Source organism: Perissodus microlepis, chromosome 14 (genome assembly GCF_051167445.1).
Source record: "Perissodus microlepis isolate ML-2025 ecotype Zambia chromosome 14, ASM5116744v1, whole genome shotgun sequence".
Classification (NCBI taxonomy): Eukaryota; Metazoa; Chordata; class Actinopteri; order Cichliformes; family Cichlidae; genus Perissodus; species Perissodus microlepis.
The window spans coordinates 35,973,505-35,997,059 of record NC_140474.1 but is presented as its reverse complement, the minus strand read 5'-3'; the positions used below and the strand labels follow the sequence as shown (position 1 = coordinate 35,997,059).

At 42.3% G+C, this 23,555-nt stretch overlaps 2 protein-coding genes across 2 annotated transcripts; both read left to right on the top strand.

The window, feature by feature from the left end:
• The first annotated feature begins 1,019 nt into the window (after positions 1-1,019).
• LOC146374327 (uncharacterized) lies at positions 1,020-7,960 on the top strand. The gene is made up of 5 exons (XM_084951750.1): positions 1,020-1,194; positions 2,385-3,408; positions 4,313-5,185; positions 7,373-7,751; positions 7,866-7,960. Exons 1-2 carry the CDS (start codon positions 1,119-1,121, stop codon positions 2,993-2,995), a joined length of 687 nt encoding a protein of 228 aa, XP_084807876.1. The 5' UTR covers positions 1,020-1,118; the 3' UTR covers positions 2,996-3,408; positions 4,313-5,185; positions 7,373-7,751; positions 7,866-7,960.
• On the top strand, positions 4,852-18,190 carry LOC146374326 (PHD finger protein 12-like). Its single transcript, XM_084950169.1, has 16 exons — positions 4,852-5,185; positions 7,373-7,477; positions 7,613-7,751; positions 7,866-7,875; positions 8,797-9,253; positions 9,375-9,495; positions 9,585-9,717; positions 9,812-9,976; positions 10,282-10,425; positions 11,261-11,960; positions 13,123-13,235; positions 13,363-13,501; positions 13,621-13,710; positions 15,276-15,358; positions 15,452-15,590; positions 16,978-18,190. The coding sequence occupies exons 1-16, from the start codon at positions 4,852-4,854 to the stop codon at positions 17,583-17,585; spliced, it is 3,480 nt and encodes a 1,159-aa protein (XP_084806295.1). The 3' UTR covers positions 17,586-18,190.
• Positions 18,191-23,555: the final 5,365 nt, after the last annotated feature.

The following is a 23,555-nucleotide window of genomic DNA, read 5'->3' as shown; positions in this document are numbered from 1 at the left end:
AATGTGATGACTTTTAAACTGGATGTGGTGGTCCGAAGGAGGCCCCGTTACATGGCTAGTTGTCAGATCGACAGCATTCAATAAAGCAAGAGAAAGACCGTGCTTTATGTCCTGATTTAATTCAGCGTGCTCTGCCTAATTCAGTAATAAGGTGGGCACACAACAGTTACTACTACTTTTACATGCATTACCATGTGGACCTACGATCAACACTGAAGTTCCTTCAACGGTAAAATTTCTTTTATTATGGATTTATTTTTGTGCTTACGGAAATAAATTTCCAATAAAAATGTTATGAATGCAGCAGCTTATTGAGCTTAAATACTAACCTTCATAGGCTATTGTAAAAGCTCAAGGGATCGCTATTTATTCAAGTTTCAAATTCGCGTTTGTAAAATAGTTTAAAGTCAGAGTCCTCAAAAATTGCGCATAAATCACTGTACACAAGAGTTTGTAACAAATTTCAGGTGAATTTCACTCTGTACAACTACAACGGGGAAAAGGGGAAACCTTTTTATCAAAGGCACAGTTAAATAAAGTGACATATTTCACAGTACAACGACTTTATTATACACGTTTCGTTTGTTTATATGTTCATTTTTTATTCATTCATTTGAATATTTTTATTTATTTTTCCCGAATAAATGTGATTTCTTTTCTTTAAATATTTTTTTAAACGGAGGGACTAACTCAGTTCATTTTAACAAAGGAAATAAGCAGACTTAATTAACGTGATGAATTTTCTTTATGGCTTTCAGTTACTCGTTGTTTATAAGGAGGCGAATTAATGATCAAAAAAACATTACATATTACAATAATTCAATAATTAAAATACTTATGATTAGAAACTGCGAAACTAAATGAGAATTATTATTTTTAAAAATCTGATAATTATAGGAAACTTATTCTGAATCACTCCGCGTCGCCTGCGTGACCCTGGGAGTCAAGGTGACGAGGATGACGTGTAGCGCGGCAGGTATAAAAGCAGAAGCCAACGTTCGAATTTGATTTTCACATGAGAGTGCGAGCAGGAGGTCTGTTTAATAGCGCTGTGAAAACCTGTTTGTTTCCAAAGTTTTAAAGCTAGTGTTTGAAACGAGGATTCAAACAACCCAAAAATGAGCTCCGGTGGAGTACGGCGTGAGCGGTACCTGCTCTCCATTGGTGTCACCCGTATTCTCGATGAGCGCTATGGTAAAGCTTAGTAAGCTAATAAGTATAATAGAATATTTAAGCAAACAAATACACCTTAGACTGGCCTTTTATTACTTTAAAGTGAGGAAGATTTCATGAGTGTGAGCATTTCAGGTGAAATATGTCCAACTTTAGAAACTGCAATTTTGGGCAATTTTGGTTTGAAAAATGCTAAAAAAACAAAAACAAACACTCAATTTAATGCACGCGCCATGGAAACGACGTCAGTCATTAGAACCTGCGGGAGGCTGACGTCTGACGTCAGTGCGGTCATCCTGGAGTCCTGTTTTTGTATGTGGAGGGTTTGAGTTTACATGTTTTAGCAACTGGCCCTGAATTAGACGATAAAGTTAATAAATTACGAATCTGTATAGAAGCATGATGGAGCTGTGAGAGTTCACAGAGGCAGTCGTTGCGTTTATAAAGCTGGGAAATTTTGAGGGAGGTTAGGGAGTCCTCGGAGATGTGGCCAAAATTTGATCTTGCACGCATTATGTGCAAAATCAGTTATAGCTACTGATGCTGAATCAAGTATATCATATTTATGTGAGTGCATTGTGTATTGCCGTGTCTGTACAGGTGTCCAGATGTATGTTATGTGCTCGGTGAGAAATCGAAACTGTGTGCATGCAATAAGCAAGTTGGAGGTTTCTCACCTGACTTTAGCTGTTTTATTTTCAACAGACTGATGCTTAAATAAAATAAGAATAAGTGCTGAACATGAATTCATTATTAAACATCACTGAAACTCTATGCAGCCTTACTGACAATGTGTCCATAATTCACAAATATTATGGATGACATTCATTTATCATGAAATGTTAAAGTAGTAGTAAAGTTATTCTTTACTATGAGTTGTACATTTTTAATTTACATGCAGCTAAAATGTGAATTTGCAAATGAATTCTATCATCAGGACATTTTTACTGTCTGAACATGCTAACAAGCAGAGTTTGGTGCTGTGATCGTTGGTTTAAAACATGAAATTTAGTCATGTACAGTGCAAAACCATTTTTCTCACCTTCTACCAATCTTAAGGCTTTCATAAAGAGTGAGTTCTGCTGCGGGCCTCTCATTGCCTGTGTGTAGAAATAGCATATGATGATATAAAGCCATGTTTTGACATTTAAATCCGTAATTTGTCTGATTATGTCACGATTAACACAGATGATCTTTTTGTTTTCTCGTAGCTGAGCTGGTGAGTCCTGTCAGCGTACGCCAGATGTTCATCACTAACCTGAGGAACCGTCCTTTGAGCCCCAGCCATGTGGACTCTATGAAAAATCTGGTCCTCTCGTTAAACCATAACCTGGTTACGGGGACGAAGGCGTTTCCTTATATTGCCTTCAGGGGATTCTTTAACAAACTGCTGCTGACGACACCTTTCACCCATGTGCCAGAGAGTCAGTTGGAGAACACCACTCCATCTCCTCCTACCAACTCACCAGCTGGTTTAATTGTGCCGCCTGCAGGGTCCCACCTCCATTCACGGTTCCTCACACCTCTGCTTCCAGAGAAGGCAGATCTTTCTGTCCTGAAGGCAGATCAGAGGAACTGCGTCTGCACCCTGGATGTCGACGGCGACACCATCACCAGAGTCATTTCCACTGTGTATTGCACAGAGGAAAGGGAAATGACAAATCGATGGAGAGTTACGGACTGCACCTCTGACGGCAGAGTAATCATGTCGGTGCTCTGCCAGTTTCTGAAGAGGTTTACACAGGGTGCAAAGAGGAAGCCTGCAGAGGAGGAGAGCAGCAGCAGGAGCCCCACTCCACCAAGGAAACGTCTCCGGCTGTGATCAGTAATGAAGCCTTTCCTGGACATATGGCATATGGATGTTACATATGGATGTTTCCTCGTGCTTTGGAGCAAACTTTCTAACTCCTCATGTCTGCGCTGTGTCTGGAAAGGCTGGAAACACCTCTCCATCTTACACAGAGACCATCATGATGCGGCTAGTCTGAGGAGTTATTTCTGTACATATGTATATAGTTTTTTTTATTATTGAGATACACAGGTCAGCGTTTTCAGTGCGTCTTGCACTTTTCTTTATTTCTTGGTGCTGGCCTGTGTGTTTGATATGACTGCAAGGAATACAAGACTGACTTTATTATATAATCTGCGTAAAATGAACCAATAATCCATGAAGACAGTGCAAAGTGTAAATTATCGTCTGCTGCATCTCAGACTTTGGCGAGAATGAACAATGTGGTAAGTAAGAAGTAATGTTCTGTCTCTAAAATGATGTCCCAAAATATTAGAAAACATCTAGTCCAGCCTAGAAGTAATAAATGCATGAAGTAGTTTTTCAGCGTCACTCTGAGACAGGATATTTCTTATTTCAGAGATATTACGCAAAGATTAGAATTGGAAGAAATCAGTTCTAGATATTTGTTTAATATGTGCATTGAAGGACATATCCTGGTCAATAATGACTCCAGGGTTCCTCACAGTGTTACTGGAGGCCAAGGTAATGCCATCCAGAGTAAGAATCTGGTTAGATACCATATTTCTAAGATTCTCAGGGCCGAGTACAATAACCTCAGTTTGATCTGAATTTAGAAGCAGAAAATTAGCGGCCATCCAGGTCTTTATGCCTTTAAGACATTCCTGCAGTTTAACTAATTGGTGTGTGTTACCTGGCTTCATGGATAAATAAAGTTGGGTGTCCTCTGCATAGCAGTGAAAATGTATACTATGCCTTCTGATGATACTGCATTTAAATTGTAAACAGAATTGGTCCTAGCACATCCATAATTAACCTTAGATAAATATGATACAAACCACTGCAGAAATCAATACCTACAGGATGCTCTAATTGCTTTAATAAAATATTACGGTCAAAAGTATTGAACGTTGCACTGAGGCCATGAGAAGATGATGTGTAACCTTCACTAAAGCTGTTTCTGTGCTGTGATGAGATCTGAAATCTGACTGAAACTGTTCAAATAAGCCATTCCTCTGAAAATTATCTGTTAGCTTTTTAAAAATTATTTTTTCAAGAATTTTTGAGATAAAAGGAAGGTTGGCGATTCGCCTCTAACTAGGTAGGACAGCAGGGTCAAGAGATGGCTTTTTAAATCAGTGTTTGGTTTTTTTGTGTGACTATGTACAGAACAGAAGTCTGAACAGACCAACGACCTGCCAGAGAAATCCTCCTCCAAGCGCTCCGCTTCTCCATCCGTGGAGCTGCAGCTCAACGCTGGCCGGCTGCAGCTTGACGGTCTTCCTCCGGGGGCCGGAGCTGCAGGCCCTGGTCTACGAGTGGCCCAGGTACGACTATTGGACCGCAGAACCAGCAGCAGACCAAGCAGCCGACCTGGGACTCCAAATTCCAACACTTCATCCACCCCAACCCCCTCAGAGGAGCAGAACGATGGAGAGGAGGAGGCAGCAGAGCCTGAGGATGAAGTTCAGGGTGCAGAGCTCGAGAGTTCTACAGTTTCTGCTCCGACCCTGCGACTCCTCAAGAGACTCTTTCAGCTCCTAATAGCGGCTGCTATGGAGAGAAACCCCACTCAGTTTCAGCTGGATTCAGGATGTCATCGCTCTCCAGTGCAGTATCATGCGACACCTATCCATCAAACAGAAGGCCTCATCAACAGAGTGGCACTTTGAGAAGCAAATACACAATCAAGTGGAACATCAGAGGACATGAAAAAGGCTGAGCTACAGAACAGACTGAAGCCTGGGAAAACGCCATCAGCTTCTGCCTCTGGACTGGTGAACCACATAGGAACAGAAACGGTTAAGAAGGAACCCGAGAGCACTGTAAATGCATGTGCTCAACAGAACTGCCCCACTGCCCCCACGATATGGCCCCACAGTGGCCAACAGAACCACAGGAGCCAGACAGAGCCCCAGGAGGAGTGTGTGAGCACCGATGAAAAGCCCTCCTTCTCAATCACCAGCAGTTCCTTCACAGATGCACCATCTAGAGGCAGCCAGGAGCACGACACAGTAAAGTTTGGATCAGCACCTACTCCAGGTACACATCATCAGAAATGTCAAAGCTGCAGTCTAAATGTATCACTTTATACAGCTAATAATAATAATAATGATACTAATAGTAATAATATACTCAAGTAATCATTACGTTACTCTCTCCTCATTATACATGTAACGGGGGCCATGGTGTGCATGAGAGAACATTTAATTTGAGGCTATAGCAACATTATTTTACATATTTAAATTAATATAAATACATTTTTAACTTCAAGAAATTGTGTTAATAGTCATGCTGTTAGGCTGAATTATTATTAGTATTAACTAGGGCTGCCACAAACGATTATTTTGATAGTCGACTAGTCACCGATTATTTTTGCGATTAGTCGACTAATCAGATCATCATCTATTGGACGTAAAACATACAGCTTATTCCACCAGCAGCATCTGCTCTTATATATCTATCATTAGCTTACAGCTTTAAGTGTTTAAGGTATGTGCTAACTAAAAATAAAGACAAGATGATAGTTTATTAAATTTTAATGAAATTTGCAGATTGTTTCGGTGAAGTTTAATAAACTCAGCCGTCTGCTCCTTGCTATCTAAAATATAATGGGACACCGGAGTATATTCTCGAGCATCTCACATTTCTGATAATCAGTTGTCTGCTTGACGTTTAGTCAGCTGTGTAAAAACTATAACTTTAAGCTCAGCCAAACCGATTTACTCAGGAACAAATAAAATACTAAAAAAAAGCCAAACAATAACATTTTGAAGTTATCTAAGTGACTTATATATATTTAACCTGAGTAGCGAAAGACGGCGGTGGGTTTGAAAACGATTTGCGGGAGTCCGGTGTTCTCACGGGCTCTAGTGAGCCTTGCCCCCGGTTAGCTATCGAGCTAGTGGGTAACAGACGTCTCCGAAAACGTCGGAGCGCTTCTGAAAATATGTGGTGTCTTGATAAACTGAGCAAATATTTGAGGTTTATACAGTTACATTCTCGCCTGAAAATATTTTAATCATTTATTTTGTGACCCAGAAAGAATAATAAGAGTAATATTAAAAATAACTAGCTGCCGCCATTGTTGTAAACTGAGCTGGGCTGCGCTATGAATTCTGGGATACAGCTTCTTCTTCTTTGGGGTTTAACGGCAGCTGGCATCCTTGTACATACAGTGCTGCCATCTTCTGTTTCAGTCCGTTATTACACTCTTAAATCCTACTACTTATTCCTGCGTCTTTTGTGATGCTTCAAACGCAGCGTCGACTATTAAATCAGTCGTCGACGATTTTGATAGTCGACGTAATCGTGACTAGTCGACTAATCGTGGCAGCCCTAGTATTAACATCTCCACTTTCATAACGTCTGTTTTGCATTAAAGCACAGAGAAGGCCTCAGAACTGAGAATGGTTATATGCTCACCTTTCTTCACTGCAGGCACTACATGCTTGTTTGAAGGCTTACACACATTCACTCGCACACTTTAACACACATGCATTCACACGCGTGCACACTGACCAACTCTGCTTCATCCAGGAGATGCAATACTGTCAGAACTCTTTTTTCCCCTTTATAATGTAAGAAAGAGCTCCAAGCAGATGGGAAGAAGGCCTTTTTATTTCATGCCTCAGTCTAGGATGGATGGGATGCATAGCTTATTTTATTTGGCAGATCACTTAAAATTGTGATGCTGTTATTTCTACTTTTAATAATTTATCAGTTTTTTGTCTTTAGGAAAATGTTTCTTCAAGAAAGTGGAAATGTGATTGTGATATGGGATGTAAATACAGTGAAAGACTTGAGCTCTTTTGGCAGATACTGTGTATTGTTAAACTATCAAAACAAGCATTTTCTAAAGTGGAAACAAATGAAAAGTTCATTTTAAAAGACCTGAGTTTTCTCTCTTTTGAATGTTTACTGTTGCTATTAATTGAATACTCACTGCTGACATAATCGATAGTGCTAACAGTTTTCTTGCATATTTTGTGTCGTGCAGCCCCATTTACCAAAAGGATACATGGCCATTTAAGAGCACATTTTATTTTCAGTTACTGAGTTATGAAGAAAAAAAAGTTATTCAGATACAACTTGCTTTGCCTTCTATCTCAGTAATAGTTCCTGTGCACTTTTTTCCTTTATAATAAAATATCAAAAACTGTCTTTTTTCTGGTCCTTCTTTTATCTCATCTCATCAATTTGTCTCTTTTTTCCTCTCCTGTCCCTCAGACATAAAGGCTGCTCCTGCACTGACGGACTCACTGCTGCCCAACACACTGCCCTCCATCACCAACCTGTCCAGCTGCATGAAGGATGGAAAAGAGGAGGATGGGGGTGAGTTTGTCACTCTGTGGCCACATGTGACAGTTTAAGAGCCTTCGTATTGCTGTGTTCTGCTATGAAGCACACGAAGATGTAATTAGCTTCTAGCGGTTGTGTGTGTTTGTGTTTTTGTGCACATCGATCGAGCTGGACAAACTGGATGCAGAGATGATCAAGCTCTTGGCCCATCAGAGGATCCAGCAGCTCTTTGCTCCCAAAGTGCCCAGTACTCAACCTCCCCCCACCACCAGCACTACCCCAAAAACCTCAGCACCCCACCCAAACAGTAAGACACCTTTGCACTACAGTTTAGTCTGTTTACTTGTCAAGAAGTCAGTTTTTCTGCTGTTTGACTGCTGTTTTGTTCTAATTATTAAAACCTACACTCTCCTCCTTCCAGGTCAGAAAAGGTGCAAGCCAGAGCGGTCTTTTACCCTCTAACAGGAAGAGGAGCAGCTGTCAGCATGTGCTATAGGACGTTACACATAGGATCAGGTAGGACATTCAGTCGCTGTGACTTTGACCCTGCTGCATTCTGTGCCCTGGCTCTGAGCCACTCTTAGGTTTCACCTTTGATGGGGAAAGGTTCACGTAGGAGAACAGTATTAAAGCTGGTCTCACGTAGTTTTTTGAAATCATACCAGTTCACCAAACTGCAGTTAATCATGTTTGATTTAGGTTATATTCTTGCCTTGTGACTAAAGTTTAGTAAGACCGAAGTAGAACATAGGTAGGGCCCCATCATACCTGCTGTGTGGTGCCTGGCAAATGTCACCGTACAGCAAAATTGATGTTACATGTTGTAAGCTGTCATCTCTGCTGGTCATGCACTTCTCCATTTTTATAATCTGGTGTGTTGTTGCACTGCTGCTGCAGCTGGGTTAAAGTCTGTTTTTAATGGCATCCTAACATCATATCAGTACAGAAGTTTAGAGATTCACAGGTTTCACAGAGGGAGATGTTGAAACTTGGCAGAAACTTTAAAATTCCTTGGCTTCCAACTTTGACTTCTTCTCCTTCTATACCAGCGCTGATTTGGAGGACGGGCAACACCTATTGTTCAGAAGAATACTGCAGCACGTACATGCACCGTAACAGCTAGCATGAATGGATATAGCTGTGTGATGGTATTACTGGTGACACGCAAAGCTGCCAACACAGCAGGTGTACCACGGCCCTTAGTTTGATCTGTTAGCTTTTTAAAAATGATTTTTTTAAGAATTTTTGAGATGAAAGGAAGATTAGAGATTCATCTATAATTTGCTAAGACAGCTGGGTCAAGTGATGGCTTTTTAAATCAGTGTTTGGGTTTTGTTTGCGAATATGTACAGAAAAGAGAACAGAAGTCTGAACAGACCAACGGCCTGCCAGAGAAATCCTCCTCCAAGCGCTCTGCTTCTCCATCCGTGGAGCTGGAGCTCAACGCTGGCGTGCTGCAGCTTGACGGTCTTCCTCCGGGGGCCGGAGCTGCAGGTCCTGGTCTACGAGTGGCCCAGGTACAACTGTTGGACCGCAGAACCAGCAGCAGGCCAAGCAGCCGACCTGGGACTCCAAATTCCAACACTTCATCCACCCCAACCCCCTCAGAGGAGCAGAACGATGGAGAGGAGGAGGCAGCAGAGCCTGAGGATGAAGTTCAGGGTGCAGAGCTCGAGAGTTCTACAGTTTCTGCTCCGACACCGCGACTCCTCAAGAGGCCCTTTCAGCTCCTAATAGCAGCTGCTATGGAGAGAAACCCCACTCAGTTTCAGCTGCCGAGTGAGCTCACGTGCACCACTGCACTACCAGGTCAGTCAGTCATAATGACTACCAAAATATGATTTCTTTCAGCACCCTAAGTTTAAAATACCTCTTTATATATGCAGTTTAGATTGTTTCTTCAATGTTGCTCTTTTGTTTGGATTTCTAGGCAGCAGTAAACGGAGGAAAAAAGAAGAGCTGCTTGGAAAGCCCTTCAGGAGGCCTCAGCATGAACTGGATCCCAATGGTCTAGTCCCTTTGCCAGTCAAAATCTGCTTTTCATGCAACAGGTCAGCAGTTCTAGACCACAGTGCAAAGAAGTAGACGAAGCCCCGAAGCAATGACAGCAGGTACTAATTCTATTTATTTGGTCTCTCAGGAGTTGCAGGTTGGCTCCGCTGATCCAGTGCGATTACTGTCCCCTCCTGTTCCACATGGACTGTCTGGACCCTCCACTCACAGCTTTACCTGCCGGCAAATGGATGTGTCCAAACCATGTCGAGCACTTAGTAGTAAGATGCACTGTGCTGATTCTAAGCTAAAGCTGCTTTCCCTTTCCTTTTATTGATGTAAATTTTTATTGATATATTTTTGTTTGCTATGCAGCTGAATCAGAGGAGCCTCAGCCTGTCCAGCCGCTGTCAGCTCTTCGATCAGTTCCAGGACAGGTTGTCCCAGCACGCAGTTAAGTTGGACTTCCTGCGTAGAGTACATCGACAAAATGCTCCCAACCGGCGCACCACTCACCAGCGCAACAAGAAAACCATCAAGGTAGACGTGCGTCTCAGTGTGACGGTGCAGTGTGACGGTGCAGTGTGTTGGATTTCATATAATCCTTTTTTCTTGGCCACTGGAACACAGGTGGAGATCTAGGAAATTAATGGCTTTAATAATATATCTGTTACACTAAGACAGTAATACCTAGATACTGACATTCTGTCTTTTTTCCAGCTTCTGAAATTTAAGCAGTTGTGCACTTGTATATGAAGTGATGCTATTTTTAGACACATCTGAACATACTGGTTAATTTGCTAGAAAGTGTTAAATTGTCTCTAACAGTCAGTGTTTTTATTCAGGTGCCAGATGCCATCAAGTCCCAGTACCAGAATCCTCCGCCCATGCTGCTTCCTGCAGGGGTGCGCCAGCTGGAGCTGGTTTGTAGTGGCATTCCTGACCATCAGCCCACAAAGCATTTCACCACAGAGGCTGAGCAGCAGGAGGTAGGCACAAGAGAAACCAGCAGCTGCCTAACATGTTCTTTAAGTCAGATTGTAACGATAGTTCCCTGAAACAGGCTTTTGTGTGCTACAATCTGTGTCATCTGATGTAATAGGATGTGAGATTAATAGAAGAGCAGCGTAACCTCCTAAGACCCAAACTCTTTCATGGCATGCATTTTTAATTTCTCTTTGCTATTTGGGCTGATTGGGACCTGATGAATGTAAAACCAAAGAATTGTCAGATTTTATTTTTTACCTGATGTTTGTTTCTGAGAAAAATGAGATCCACATATGAGGACATTCGATTTAAATTTCAATAGAACAGTGGCAGTATAACGTCCTCGCATGTGGAAATCAGGCCTTTGTAGAGCAAAATTTAGTATTTTGGTCTAGCCAACCCAAAATGTGATGTTCACATATGTGGACACCAGGTCCTAGCAGGTTAAGGATGATTGATTGCTTTCCTTTTCATTTTGGATGATTGGATGAGAGTTTGGACAAGAAGTTTTTAGAGAGTTTGATTTTTGGTGTAGATGAGTGAAACACTGACACATCCTGTGTACTGTGTTTATCAGAAAGTAACAGAAAATTCAGTTTCAGAAGTTCTGAAAGCTGAACCAACTGCTTCACGGCACTTTGCAACAGTTGCATTAGAAAGTCTGTTTTTTTCACAGACTGTAGAGCTTTGAGTAATTAATTGAAAATTGCAGCAAAAGATAAATTCTGGTATCTGTTTGTTTGTGTGATATAAATGAATCCTTGATGAAGGGGAGGGCCTCTCAACAGAACTGCTGGTTGCTTCTTTATAAAAACATACATGTGTTGTGTTGAACAGTGGCTTCAGGATGTCATCGCTCTCCAGTGCAGTATCATGCGACACCTATCCATCAAACAGAAGGCCTCATCAACAGAGTGGCACTTTGAGCAGAAAGCAAATACACAATCAAGTGGAACATCAGAGGACATGAAAACTCAGGCCTCATTAGAAAGGACTTCTTCCCCTGACCCCTGCTCTAAAGCTTGCAGTACACCCAGTGACTCCCAGGGGGCCTCTCTTTCCAAGGACAGCCCATCAGGGCTAGTTCTTTGCAAATGCACCGTGACACCATGTCAGAACTGTAGGAAACCTAATGGGCCTCTGGAATTGGTTCAGCCTCCCAGAGCCAATGGACCTGTAGACTGTAACAGTGCCTCAGATTCCTGCAGGCAGGCTGAGCTACAGAACAGACTGAAGCCTGGGAAAACGCCATCAGCTTCTGCCTCTGGACTGGTGAACCACATAGGAACAGAAACGGTTAAGAAGGAACCCGAGAGCACTGTAAATGCATGTGCCCAACAGAACTGCCCTACTGCCCCCACGATATGGCCCCACAGTGGCCAACAGAACCACAGGAGCCAGACAGAGCCCCAGGAGGAGTGTGTGAGCACCGATGAAAAGCCCTCCTTCTCAATCACCAGCAGTTCCTTCACAGATGCACCATCTAGAGGCAGCCAGGAGCACGACACAGTAAAGTTTGGATCAGCACCTACTCCAGGTACACATCATCAGAAATGTCAAAGCTGCAGTCTTAATGTATCACTTTATACAGCTAATAATAATAATAATGATACTAATAGTAATAATATACTCAAGTAATCATTACGTTACTCTCTCCTCATTATACATAGAACGGGGGCCATGGTGTGCATGAGAGAACATTTAATTTGAGGCTATAGCAACATTATTTTACATATTTAAATTAATATAAATACATTTTTAACATTAAGAAATTGTGTTAATAGTCATGCTGTTAGGCTGAATTATTATTAGTATTAACATCTCCACTTTCATAAAGTCTGTTTTGCATTAAAGCACAGAGAAGGCCTCAGAACTGAGAATGGTTATATGCTCACCTTTCTTCACTGCAGGCACTACATGCTTGTTTGAAGGCTTACACACATTCACTCGCACACTTTAACACACATGCATTCACACGCGTGCACACTGACCAACTCTGCTTCATCCAGGAGATGCAATACTGTCAGAACTCTTTTTTCCCCCTTATAATGTAAGAAAGAGCTCCAAGCAGATGGGAAGAAGGCCTTTTTATTTCATGCCTCAGTCTAGGATGGATGGGATGCATAGCTTATTTTATTTGGCAGATCACTTAAAATTGTGATGCTGTTATTTCTACTTTTAATAATTTATCAGTTTTTTGTCTTTAGGAAAATGTTTCTTCAAGAAAGTGGAAATGTGATTGTGATATGGGATGTAAATACAGTGAAAGACTTGAGCTCTTTTGGCAGATACTGTGTATTGTTAAACTATCAAAACAAGCATTTTCTAAAGTGGAAACAAATGAAAAGTTCATTTTAAAAGACCTGAGTTTTCTCTCTTTTGAATGTTTACTGTTGCTATTAATTGAATACTCACTGCTGACATAATCGATAGTGCTAACAGTTTTCTTGCATATTTTGTGTCGTGCAGCCCCATTTACCAAAAGGATACATGGCCATTTAAGAGCACATTTTATTTTCAGTTACTGAGTTATGAAGAAAAAAAAGTTATTCAGATACAACTTGCTTTGCCTTCTATCTCAGTAATAGTTCCTGTGCACTTTTTTCCTTTATAGTAAAATATCAAAAACTGTCTTTTTTCTGGTCCTTCTTTTATCTCATCTCATCAGTTTGTCTCTTTTTTCCTCTCCTGTCCCTCAGACATAAAGGCTGCTCCTGCACTGACGGACTCACTGCTGCCCAACACACTGTCCTCCATCACCAACCTGTCCAGCTGCATGAAGGATGGAAAAGAGGAGGATGGGGGTGAGTTTGTCACTCTGTGGCCACATGTGACAGTTTAAGAGCCTTCGTATTGCTGTGTTCTGCTATGAAGCACACGAAGATGTAATTAGCTTCTAGCGGTTGTGTGTGTTTGTGTTTTTGTGCACATCGATCGAGCTGGACAAACTGGATGCAGAGATGATCAAGCTCTTGGCCCATCAGAGGATCCAGCAGCTCTTTGCTCCCAAAGTGCCCAGTACTCAACCTCCCCCCACCACCAGCACTACCCCAAAAACCTCAGCACCCCACCCAAACAGTAAGACACCTTTGCACTACAGTTTAGTCTGTTTACTTGTCAAGAAGTCAGTTTTTCTGCTGTTTGATTGCTGTTTTGTTCTAATTATTAAAACCTACACTCTCCTCCTTCCAGGTCAGAAAAGGTGCAAGCCAGAGCGGTCTTTTACCCTCTGACAGGAAGAGGAGCAGCTGTCAGCATGTGCTATAGGACGTTACACATAGGATCAGGTAGGACATTCAGTCGCTGTGACTTTGACCCTGCTGCATTCTGTGCCCTGGCTCTGAGCCACTCTTAGGTTTCACCTTTGATGGGGAAAGGTTCACGTAGGAGAACAGTATTAAAGCTGGTCTCACGTAGTTTTTTGAAATCATACCAGTTCACCAAACTGCAGTTAATCATGTTTGATTTAGGTTATATTCTTGCCTTGTGACTAAAGTTTAGTAAGACCGAAGTAGAACATAGGTAGGGCCCCATCATACCTGCTGTGTGGTGCCTGGCAAATGTCACCGTACAGCAAAGTTGATGTTACATGTTGTAAGCTGTCATCTCTGCTGGTCATGCACTTCTCCATTTTTATAATCTGGTGTGTTGTTGCACTGCTGCTGCAGCTGGGTTAAAGTCTGTTTTTAATGGCATCCTAACATCATATCAGTACAGAAGTTTAGAGATTCACAGGTTTCACAGAGGGAGATGTTGAAACTTGGCAGAAACTTTAAAATTCCTTGGCTTCCAACTTTGACTTCTTCTCCTTCTATACCAGCGCTGATTTGGAGGACGGGCAACACCTATTGTTCAGAAGAATACTGCAGCACGTACATGCACCGTAACAGCTAGCATGAATGGATATAGCTGTGTGATGGTATTACTGGTGACACGCAAAGCTGCCAACACAGCAGGTGTACCAGGGCCCCTGGTTTGGTGTCTTGGCTCTGAGCTAATCACTCTTACAGATATAAAAATGGGAAGTGAAGCAAAAGCAGTGTGTGGAAAAACTAACAACACCCCATCATTCATCAGCTTGCAGAACCACCAGACAGATTTGCTGATGTGCTTGGAGTCATTGCACTGCCTGATCCTTGGTGACTTTTTTTGGACTTTAGCTCCTGGGAATATTTTGCAGCTGTCTTGCATGTTTTCCACTTGAATAGTGAATAATCTTTCTCATGGTAGAATTATGAGCGTGTTTGGGACTGGCTTCATGCAACTTCAGATACTGACATGCAGCACTCATTTATTCTTTAAGACATCTTTCCTCTTTGGCATTATGTTGACACACACCAGAATGCTTCTGAGTTTATAGAGGTGGTCACTCATGCTGATAATCAGTTAATCAGTTGTGTTTGATTAGCAGTATGTACCTGCTACTTGTCATCTTTATTTCTATGGAAGCAACAATGGTTTGCTTAGTGTTTCATACACTTTTAACCATGACTGTACTTCTGCACGACAGGCAGCAGTACACGACAGAGTATAATATAATAATATACGGAGCCTGTACTAGCTCCCAATCTCTGCATCATTAGTCAGGTTGAGTGATAGTTGATACCGTCATCTTTAAATCGGAGTATTTTAAGCAAGTTGTCTGTGAAAGTAAGTTCTTAGACCTGTGAGGGTCACAACAGGACCATGTGGAATAGAAACTACTGAACAAAAACACAATATGTCACATTGGAGTGCAGGTCATTAAAATACATTTTGACACGTCAATATTGCAGAAAAAAAATCCATGTTGCAAATCTGTATTCTTTGTGTTGTGGGAAAGGGTGTTTAAGTCTTTAACTGTTTCTCTAAGGTGCTGACATGGATGTGTGCCTTACAAACTACGGTCACTGCAACTACGTATCGGGGAAACATGCCTGTATTTTCTATGATGAGGTGAGGCCGTTAAACTACATCACTCTGCAGAGCACTCCTGTGGTTGTTAGTGACCAAGATGTAAATTGTGTGTGTGTGTTTGTCGTCCTTCAGAATACCAAGCATTATGAGCTTCTGAACTATAGCGAGCATGGCACCACAGTGGATAATGTCCTGTACTCATGCGATTTCTCTGAGAAGACCTCACCATGTCCACCCGGTGGCCTGGTAGCCAAAGTCCAAGGAATCATTCGTAAGTACATCTCCTTCATCTGTTTGGATTGGCTTGAAGGAACCCAGGTCTGTGTGCCCAGTTTGACTTGGACTGCTGATGAGGTCGTCGCTCATAGATTTTGTATGAACCTTTTATGAATATCCACCCATCTTCTTCCACTTAGCCACTCATCTGTATGTGTTCTGGTTAAAATGGTTAAAATTTTATTTGTGAAGAAATCATAACATCATTGCTTCTGTAAGTTAAAGGAATACTTTAATTTATACTCTAATACTGAAAAGAATCATTTTTAGTTTGGCTAGAATTTCAGGAAGTGTAGCCCCCCATGTGCTTAATGTCAGTGTCCTGTTTGTTACACTGACACTGCTCCTGCAGTATTGGTCAGCTTTTAGTGTTCTTCATCCAAATTGTGGTCAAGGTCACATTTGTCATTCTTAATGGGTACATGTAATTAGTTTATGCAGTGCAGTGAACCAATGACAAGAAAACTTATCACCTTCTTGCTGTAATTCATACCTTACAGTAGCCTATGAGATGTGCTGAGCTATGCGTGCTTATTTTTAAGTGAATAATATTAGCTTAATATAAAACTAAAATAAATAAGTGAACATCATCATTAGCTGTCTTCAGTCAGCCCATGTTCTTGGACTGCAGCTGCTGGCTCTTGTTCTGCTCTGAGTCCCAGTGAGCTCATTGTATTCTCATTGTTGGAGAACTGCACACGAACCAGTTCTCCGTCTGTTGTAGGTTCTGGTTAGAGTGCCAGCTTGAAGTGCAGGGAACAAAACAAACCATGAGTTTGGTGTTGGAGTTCATCTCCATCCATAATGGCGATCTAGCCAGCGAGCCTGCTGGTAGAGAAAACACCAAATGGGAAAGAACGGGTTGTCTTATTATTATCAGTTGCAATTTCAAAGTAAAAGTAAGGATGTAGTAAACGTACAGTACAGTGGTAAACTTGGTGCATGTGGCATTGTAGCAATGAGAAAGGTAAATAAATAAAGTGCTAAAATGAGCAGTCAGATATACTTGTTCTGTGGCAGACCACGTTATGTAAAATCTGAATGTTGCTGGTATCACATAAAGCTTCCAGTCTTAATCTGTTATTAAAGATCATTTGGACAGATGTTTAATTAGTAAAGAGCTGCAGTGTGAAACAGCATTAAATCAAATTTCTCTGAAACTGTTTATAGATGATGAGTGTAAAACATGTTTGCCAGAGTTCAGCTTTCCACATGATTTTAGTCTCATTTTCAAAACAAAGTGTTCATTTTTTATTTTGTGGATAAAATGTAATCAGTGAAATCTTTTCATGGTTGCATCGTCTCCACATTAATGGAGTTTACTGTGACACTAGTCTGTACAGACGTCTTTCTCAGACCTGCTGCATTTCTTCTTTGCGTAGGTCGCAGTAAGAAACGGGAAGAGGACGAGGGAGCCAACTCCATGGTGGGGTTGCTGCCAGTAGGAGGAGTGATGAGTAGCCAATGTCAGGGTGGTGCTGAGCCGTCTTGTAGCTGCAAAGCGAGTAGCTCCAGTCTAATTGGAGGCAGCGGGGCGGGCTGGGAGGGCACGGCCCTGCTCCACCATGGCAGCTACATCAAACTGGGCTGCCTCCAATTTGTCTTTAGCATCACTGAGTTTGCCAGTAAGCAGCCCAAAGAGGAGCAGGCCACTACACCTGCTGCCAGTTGCACAAGCACCAACACCAGCAGCAGCAGTGTCATCAGCACCACCCTCACCACCACCTCTAACACCTCCACACCACCACCACCCAGCACTGCCACAACAAGCGGCTTTTCCAACCAGGATGAGGCTGACTCTGAGACTGTACCTCCCCACCAAGTGCCCGTACTGCGTTCTAACTGTTCCATAATCCGCACAGGAAGCCCCGCCCTCCCTCTTATGTTGCACCTTCTGTGTCACGATGAAGGGAAAGCTGCACAGCTGGTTGGTCAACAGGGAAAAGTTCTTTTTTGTTTGTTTGTTTTAATGGTTTATATCTTTGCATGAACTTGAAGTATTATTGACAATCTCTTTTTTTCTCTTTTCTTTTAAATGACTGACGTAACCGTTAGGACCGTTAGGACTTTGAGCAAACATTACTTCCTTGCGCTCAATCTTTGTTTTTGCCAGTATATTAGTTATGTATGGTGTAACCTTTTTGTCAGTCAGCCCATTTAGCACAAACATTTTTTGTTTTTTTCCTTTGTAGTATTCAATTCCATACATTCTAATTTCTTTTGCTGCTTTTGCACCACAGGTAGCTATATATGTATGAAAACATACATGCTTATACACTATAACATGTATATATAATGTAAATACATTTTAATTCAGTGCCTCTCGATTGGAGAAACATTGGATTTCATGTAGATTTGCCATTTTTTGGTTTTTAACTGTACAGCTCATTGAATTTGTGATACTGTGTCGAGTACCAGACGTTTTGTGATAAAACTTGTTCTTAGTCTGTACTTTCCGCTGTAGTCCATCTGTAAATACCGTATAGTTTTAGCATTCATTTTAACATCTTGTGCTGCTGTGTATATAAGAACTCTTTGTTTGTAGCTGCTTTGCTGTTCAAAGTTGTAAATACAGAAAGATTTTCTAAGAACAAACTCAGTGTTTATGCCTGTTATTTTCAGCCTTTGAGCACTACTTTGAGCTCTAGTTTGGTTTTCACTTTCTGAGACAGCAAGTTCAGTACTGATAGGGGTGGATCTACAGGGGTGGCATTGGGTGGGCATGTGCCACCCTAAAATAATCTTTGCCACACCCTAGTTGTTTGCATATGACATGTTGTTTATTAAAATAAGCTAGCATTAACACTTTGAGCCTAGCTGCAATTAACGTTGAATATAAATTCTAAAAAATTAATATATTGCATAGCGTTACCCTCCCTCCCCTATTAAAAAATGGTTCAGCCCTGCTTTATTTCTTGTTGTCGGTAGCAACCAATGCCTATGATTGGGCAGAGCACATTTGGAATCAAGAGTTTATCAATGAGGTCGACACGGACCTGGTCATCATACTGTTCATTCAGAATGCTGGTGGGCTCGGCTTGTTTCAGGACAAAAAAAAAGAAGTAAAAATGGACAAAGTGATGACGTGCTCCATGAAAAGCAGACCATGGGTTGGAACAGAAATAATCAGAGATGTGTTTTGTTAGAATTTCTGTACCTCATGGTCGTTTAATTCAAAAATACAGGAAGCAGCAACAGATGCAAATACAGTTATTAAGGTGTCACACATTAGGGCTTTCACAAAGTTGGTGCATTAACTGTTTAGAAATGACAGCCATTTTCAGTCTCGAAAATAACTGGACACCCTGATATGATTTTAAATAAAATGATCATTTTTACATCTTTGATGAAAATCTTTGGCAGTCGGTGACTGACTGAGGTGTAGATGCTCGGTCGGACCTTTACTGCAGCAACTGTCCGTTTGTTTGTTGGTCTCTCTGCCTTCAGTTTTGTCTTTGGTACAGTTATGTGCAAAGTAATAGCAGTGTGTTTAAAACAACAGAGGAAAAGTTCCATGTTCTTAATAGCATTTATTTCCATATATACAAAGGCACTGGGAGCCGTGCATATTCAATCCCAAATGGAAACATGAACAATTTTTTCATATTTTTTTCTTTACTGAAAATGAAGAAAAAGAATATTAGGGTGTTCACAAAATCAGCAGTATCTGCATTTGCATTAACAAACGGGAATATTTACAGTATAAACTGAAAATGAAATGTGGATTTTGCTTTTCTTTTAACCTGTTAAACCCCAAAGGGTTTTCTGAGCTTCCTGCTCGAAAATGAAATGCCCAAAATTAATTCAGTATTTCTCTGCAATTACAAACTCTGTGTATACAATCTTGGTATACACAGATTTTCAAAAATAAAGCTAATGTGACACACTAATGTGTGATCCCATCAGAAGTAGTACTTGTTAAAAAAAAAAAAGAGAGATTTGTCACCGAAGTGAACTATGTGTAAGAGGTAGTTGCACCCCCGGCCTCCGGGTGGCGCATTGCTCAGTGAGACAGCATAGCGAGGTCATAGGTCCTCCTCTCCAATATGGCAGAAGCGAGGCAAAGAGAAACTTCACCAGTGTAGGGCCGGTTGCTGCGGAGGGACCAGCTGTGACCGGGACAACATCTGAGTCCCACCTTGACACAGAGACTGAATCATGTGACAACACAAAAGTGCACCAAGCTAAACTCAAGAGACAGAAATCCAAGAAGAGCAAAAATGAGCCACTAAAAACCGCTGTAAGCAACAGAGAGCCAATAGTAAGACTAATAGGAAAAAAAGCAACAACAAAATGCCTTCTTAATGGGTTAACTGTGACCGCTCTTGTAGATACATCACTGACTACAAGAAGGTCAACACAGTCAGTGTTCAGCCCACTGCATCTCTTGCAGACGAGCTTAACAACTTCTATGCTCGTTTTGACGCAGACAACAGAGAGCAGATCCTCTACCCTCAGGAGGACAGTGAGGCTGCAACTTTAACTCTGAAAACAGAAGCTGTGAGATGGACCTTTAAAAAGGTAAATCCTCACAAAGCTCCAGGACCAGACGGCATCCCAGGCCGGCTACTCAGAGTGTGTGCAGACGAGCTGGCAGAGGTGTTCACCAACATCTTCAACCTCTCCCTGAGGCAGTCAGTGGTCCCCACGTCCCTCAAAGCATCCACCATCATTCCCGTTCCCAAAAAATCAGTGGTCTCCTGTCTGAATGACTACCGTCCTGTTGCACTGACATCCGTCATCATGAAGTGCCTGGAGCGGCTGGTCAAAGGTCACATCTGCTCCTCCCTCCCTGACACACTGGACCCTCTTCAGTTTGCCTATCGGACAAACAGAGCCACAGAGGATGCCATCGCCCTGGCAACGCACACCACCCTCACTCACCTGGAGAAAGGGAATACATATGCAAGGATGCTCTTCATCGACTACAGCTCGGCATTTAACACCATCATCCCCTCAAAACTTGCCACGAAGCTCGTCGACCTTGGGCTGGGAACACCGATCTGCAGATGGATTCTAAACTTCCTCACAAACAGGCCCCAGGTGGTGAGAGTTGGTAAGCACACCTCCTCATCACTCATCCTAAACACAGGTACGCCACAGGGTTGTGTGCTTAGCCCCCTCCTATATTCCCTGTTCACACACGACTGTGTTGCTAAACAAGAGTCCAACATCATCATCAAGTTTGCGGATGACACAACCATCATAGGCCTCATCACAGACAACGATGAGACGGCCTATAGAGAGGAGGTGATGGCGCTGTACGAATGGTGTCTGGAAAATAACCTGACTCTCAACATCAGCAAAACTAGAGAGATGATAGTGGACTACTGGAAACGACCAGTCAGAGAACACCAGCCCATCCACATCAACGGTGTCAAGGTCGAAAGGGTCAGCAGCTTCAAGTTCCTTGGAGTCAACATCACTGAGGACTTCTCCTGGACCCTTCACACAGACACTGCTATCAGGAAAGCTCGCCAGCGGCTTTACTTCCTGAGGAGGCTGAGGAAGTTTAGCATGAATGCCAACATCACCTCAAATTTTTACAGGTGTGCAATTGAGAGCTTGCTGACGAGCTGCATCACAGTTTGGTACGGAAGCTGCTCTGCCAGCAGCCGTAAATCACTACAGAGGGTGGTGAAGGCAGCAGAGCACATCACTGGCACGAGGCTTCCTGCCATTCAGGACATTTATCTCCAGCGGTGCCTCCGTAAAGCACACAGCATCATCAAGGACCACAGCCACCCAGCACATCAACTCTTCTCCTTGTTACCATCTGGCAGACGTTACAGGAGCCTGTCTGCTCGGACTACAAGACTCAAAAACAGTTTTTACCACCAAGCCATACGACACCTCAACCACAACACTTAAACACACACAACACAGCACTCAGAAGCTACCCTGCAGCTTCACAAGTACTCTGTTTAATCTGCACTGGTCACTCCATTTTATTGTCATTGATATTTATATTTAAAAGTGCAATACTGTAATTTTCTGCTGCTCATTCCTGTGCAATATCCCATCTGCCCTCCCGTCATATTTCTTTTCAAGATTTTCTTATTTAATCACTAGTGTACATATATTTATATTTATAGATACATATATATTTAGTCATCTTTTCTCTTTTATCATGTCTCTCTAATATTTTGCTCCTTACTATTTTTCTATTTTCTTTATTATTTTATTTTATTTTATTATATTTTCTCCTACTGTATCATGCTGCTGAGTGACTGCTGCTCGTCAAACACATTTCATTGCAATGTTGACCCTGTGCTAACTTGCATATGACAAATAAAACTGAAAACTGAGATACAGGGGCTCAGGTTAGCTTGATAGACCGAGCTTGGAAAAATAAATACATTCCAGATGTCAATGTTCGTCCGATAGCAGAGCTCATAGAGTTAACTGACTATGGGAAAGTGCCAAAGATTTATGCAGTTAATGGGGAATCTCTTCCATTTGATGGGTGGGTAATATTAACTGTAAAATTACCAGGGAATGAAGACCCAGAGCTTTCCATGAACGTGCCGTTTCTAATTAGCTCAGTGCCCTTAGACACACCACTCATAGGGTTCAATGTGGTGGAAGTGTTAATCCAGGGAAGCCCAGCACAGGCTGCTTCTAACTTAGCTAAACTACTTGGGGGTGCACTGTCTATTCCAGTCGATGAAGCACAGGGAATGGTACATTTCACCCAGACACATCAGGAGAACACAGCTCAGGGGCGCTTGAGGGTGGGTTACAGAGACACAGTAATTCCTGCTGGCAGCACAACCTGGGTAAAGTGTAAAGTCCCACCACAGCTTGACCCAAATAAACGTTTAGTCTTGTTTGAGCCTGAAGAGAGTTCTGTCCAGTTGCAGCAGTTAGGACTAGGAGAGGGACTCTTAGAGATCCAGCCCAGCAAACTACCTTATGTAGCTGTGCCTGTAGAAAACCACACTAGACATGACATTGTTCTAACAAGAAAGACTGCTATTGGTAGCGTCCAGGCAATTAAGAAGGTGATAGAGACAGATTCACCCATTGAAAGCGACGCTAAAGTAGAGGCAACTACCGTTTGTCAGGCAGAGACAGGTTCCCCTAGAACTTTGTGGCAGCCACCAGTAGATCTAGGCCATCTTGAGAAACAGCAGCAAGACATTGTGGAAAAGATGCTCATGACATTGGTTGTATTCCTAGTTTGCACATGTCACTCAACCTCAAAGATGACATCCCAGTGCAGAGAGCCTACTCCTCTGTCCCAAAGCCTTTGTTCTCCGAAGTGAAGGAGTACATTCAGGACCTCCTGGCCAAGGGGTGGATTGTTAAATCCAGGTCACCGTATGCTGCTCCAGTCGTCTGTGTCCGAAAAAAAGATGGCTCGTTACGCCTTTGTATAGACTACAGTCTGCTGAACCTGAAGACCATCCCGGATAAACACCCTCTTCCTCGGCTCACGTCACCTCACAGCCTTCGTCACCCCCTGGGGCCTTTATGAGTGGGTACGAATACCCTTCGGCCTCTCCAATGCACCTGCGGCTTTTCAAAGAAGCATGGAGGAGATGTTCGATTCACTCAGGGACAATTGTTGTATCCCATACCTGGACGACATCTTATGCTATGCACCAACATTTGAAGAGCACGTTGAGGGTGTGAGACAAGTTTTAAGAGCATTTCAGAGGCACGGAGTAAAATTAAGACCTGAAAAATGCGAACTGTTTCGCAAAGAAGTAAGGTATGTTGGCCGCCTTGTATCTGCAGAAGGGGTAAGGATTGATCCAAAGGACTTAGAGGCAGTAGAATCCCTAAAAACTAAGACACCTCAAACTGTTGGTGATATAAGGCGTCTACTTGGCTTCTTCTCCTTGTGTGTACACTTCGTGGTGCTCTGAAGCTCTCTGCAAAAAACAGTCAAAACACAAACAGATTAGATTTGCGGAACTGTGTTGTGTCATTGAAAGCCAATCAGATCACGGAT

Bases quoted from the DNA above. Each gene is read 5' to 3' on its own strand.
- LOC146374326 (XM_084950169.1), top strand. From the start codon at position 4,852: ATGAAAAAGGCTGAGCTACAGAACAGACTGAAGCCTGGGAAAACGCCA. The intron at 9,977-10,281 runs GTAGACGTGCGT...GTTTTTATTCAG, and splicing joins GCAACAAGAAAACCATCAAG to GTGCCAGATGCCATCAAGTC. The intron at 11,961-13,122 runs GTACACATCATC...CCTGTCCCTCAG, and splicing joins TGGATCAGCACCTACTCCAG to ACATAAAGGCTGCTCCTGCA.
- LOC146374327 (XM_084951750.1), top strand. From the start codon at position 1,119: ATGAGCTCCGGTGGAGTACGGCGTGAGCGGTACCTGCTCTCCATTGGT. The intron at 1,195-2,384 runs GTAAAGCTTAGT...GTTTTCTCGTAG, and splicing joins TATTCTCGATGAGCGCTATG to CTGAGCTGGTGAGTCCTGTC.